A 1,194-nucleotide genomic window follows, 5' to 3' on the forward strand; every position below is an offset into this window, starting at 1 on the left:
ATGGGCAGTCCTGTCAGCCCGGTTGTGGCCAATCTTTGCATGGAGGAGATCGAAGAGTCCGCAATCAGTAATTCATCCCTTCCCCCCAAAATTTGGAAATGGTACGTTGACGATAGTTTTTGCATCATTGGAAAAGAGGGCGTCTCAGCCTTCCATGACACATTAAATTCAATTGACACAGACATCTCGTTTACCATCGAGACCGAATGCAACAGAAAGATCTCCTTTCTCGACACTCTGGTCTCCCGTAGAAATGGAGTCATCGTTGTTGATGTTTACGGGAAGTCCACCCATACAGAGAGATACTTAGATTTTAATTCCCATCACAACAGTCAACACAAGGTCAGCACAGCATCAACTCTCCTGGACAGAGCTCTAAATCTACCCAATTCCTTTGAAGGAAAAAAGCAGGAACTTAACTATGTTTATGCCGCTTTGGACTCCAACGGTTCTCCATCTAAGTTCATAAAAAACAAACTGGCTAAAAAAACTCGATCCTCGACAACAAATATACCCCCAGAGGAACTTGTTGGAATGTTTTTTGAGATGGTCGAACCAACCGAGCCACGCAAGTCTTTCGCTTCTCTTCCTTACATCAAAGGAGTAACTGAACCTTTGACACGTGTCCTCAAAAAACACGATTTCATGGTTGTAAACAAACGGTTTACCACTCTACAACAACAGTTCCCAGCTCCGAAATCCGACCTTCGATGGAATCGCAGACCAACGTCGTGTATAAAATTCCCTGTACAAATTGTTCGTAGTGTTGTATTGGGGAAACTGGCAGAGCTTTTAACACCCGAAAAAAAAACATTTGAGAAACACCAAAACTGCGGCCAAAGGTTCTAGAATTGCTTATCATGTCTGGTCCAACAACCACACCATTGATTTTGAAAATGCGTCAGTTATTGACAAAGGCACTTTTAGAACCAGAAAAACATTAGAAGCTTGGCATACTAGAGTGACACTTAACGCAGATAAAATTCTTTGTAACAAACATTCATAACCATTTACATTTTTTATTATTTTGCAATTCACGCTTTTTATTCAAATTTTCTTATCATTCATTTTACCCGTCGAAGATTGCAGTTTGGGCAGTCCAAAGCTCGTAGTTTTTAATCATTTTAGCCAGAGATCGTTTTTAAATTTCAACTTCAAATTTATTCATTGTTTTGATAGTGGAAAATAGGTGGC

At 40.2% G+C, this 1,194-nt stretch overlaps 1 protein-coding gene across 1 annotated transcript; it reads left to right on the forward strand.

The window, feature by feature from the left end:
* Positions 1 to 849, forward strand: LOC138017334 (uncharacterized). The gene has a single exon (XM_068864447.1). The coding sequence runs from the start codon at positions 1 to 3 to the stop codon at positions 847 to 849; it is 849 nt and encodes a 282-aa protein (XP_068720548.1).
* The last annotated feature ends 345 nt before the right edge of the window (positions 850 to 1,194 follow it).

Source organism: Montipora capricornis, chromosome 9 (genome assembly GCF_036669925.1).
Source record: "Montipora capricornis isolate CH-2021 chromosome 9, ASM3666992v2, whole genome shotgun sequence".
NCBI classification, from domain to species: domain Eukaryota; kingdom Metazoa; phylum Cnidaria; class Anthozoa; order Scleractinia; family Acroporidae; genus Montipora; species Montipora capricornis.

Excerpts from the sequence above, each read along its gene's own strand:
- LOC138017334 (XM_068864447.1), top strand. The coding sequence starts at position 1 with ATGGGCAGTCCTGTCAGCCCGGTTGTGGCCAATCTTTGCATGGAGGAG.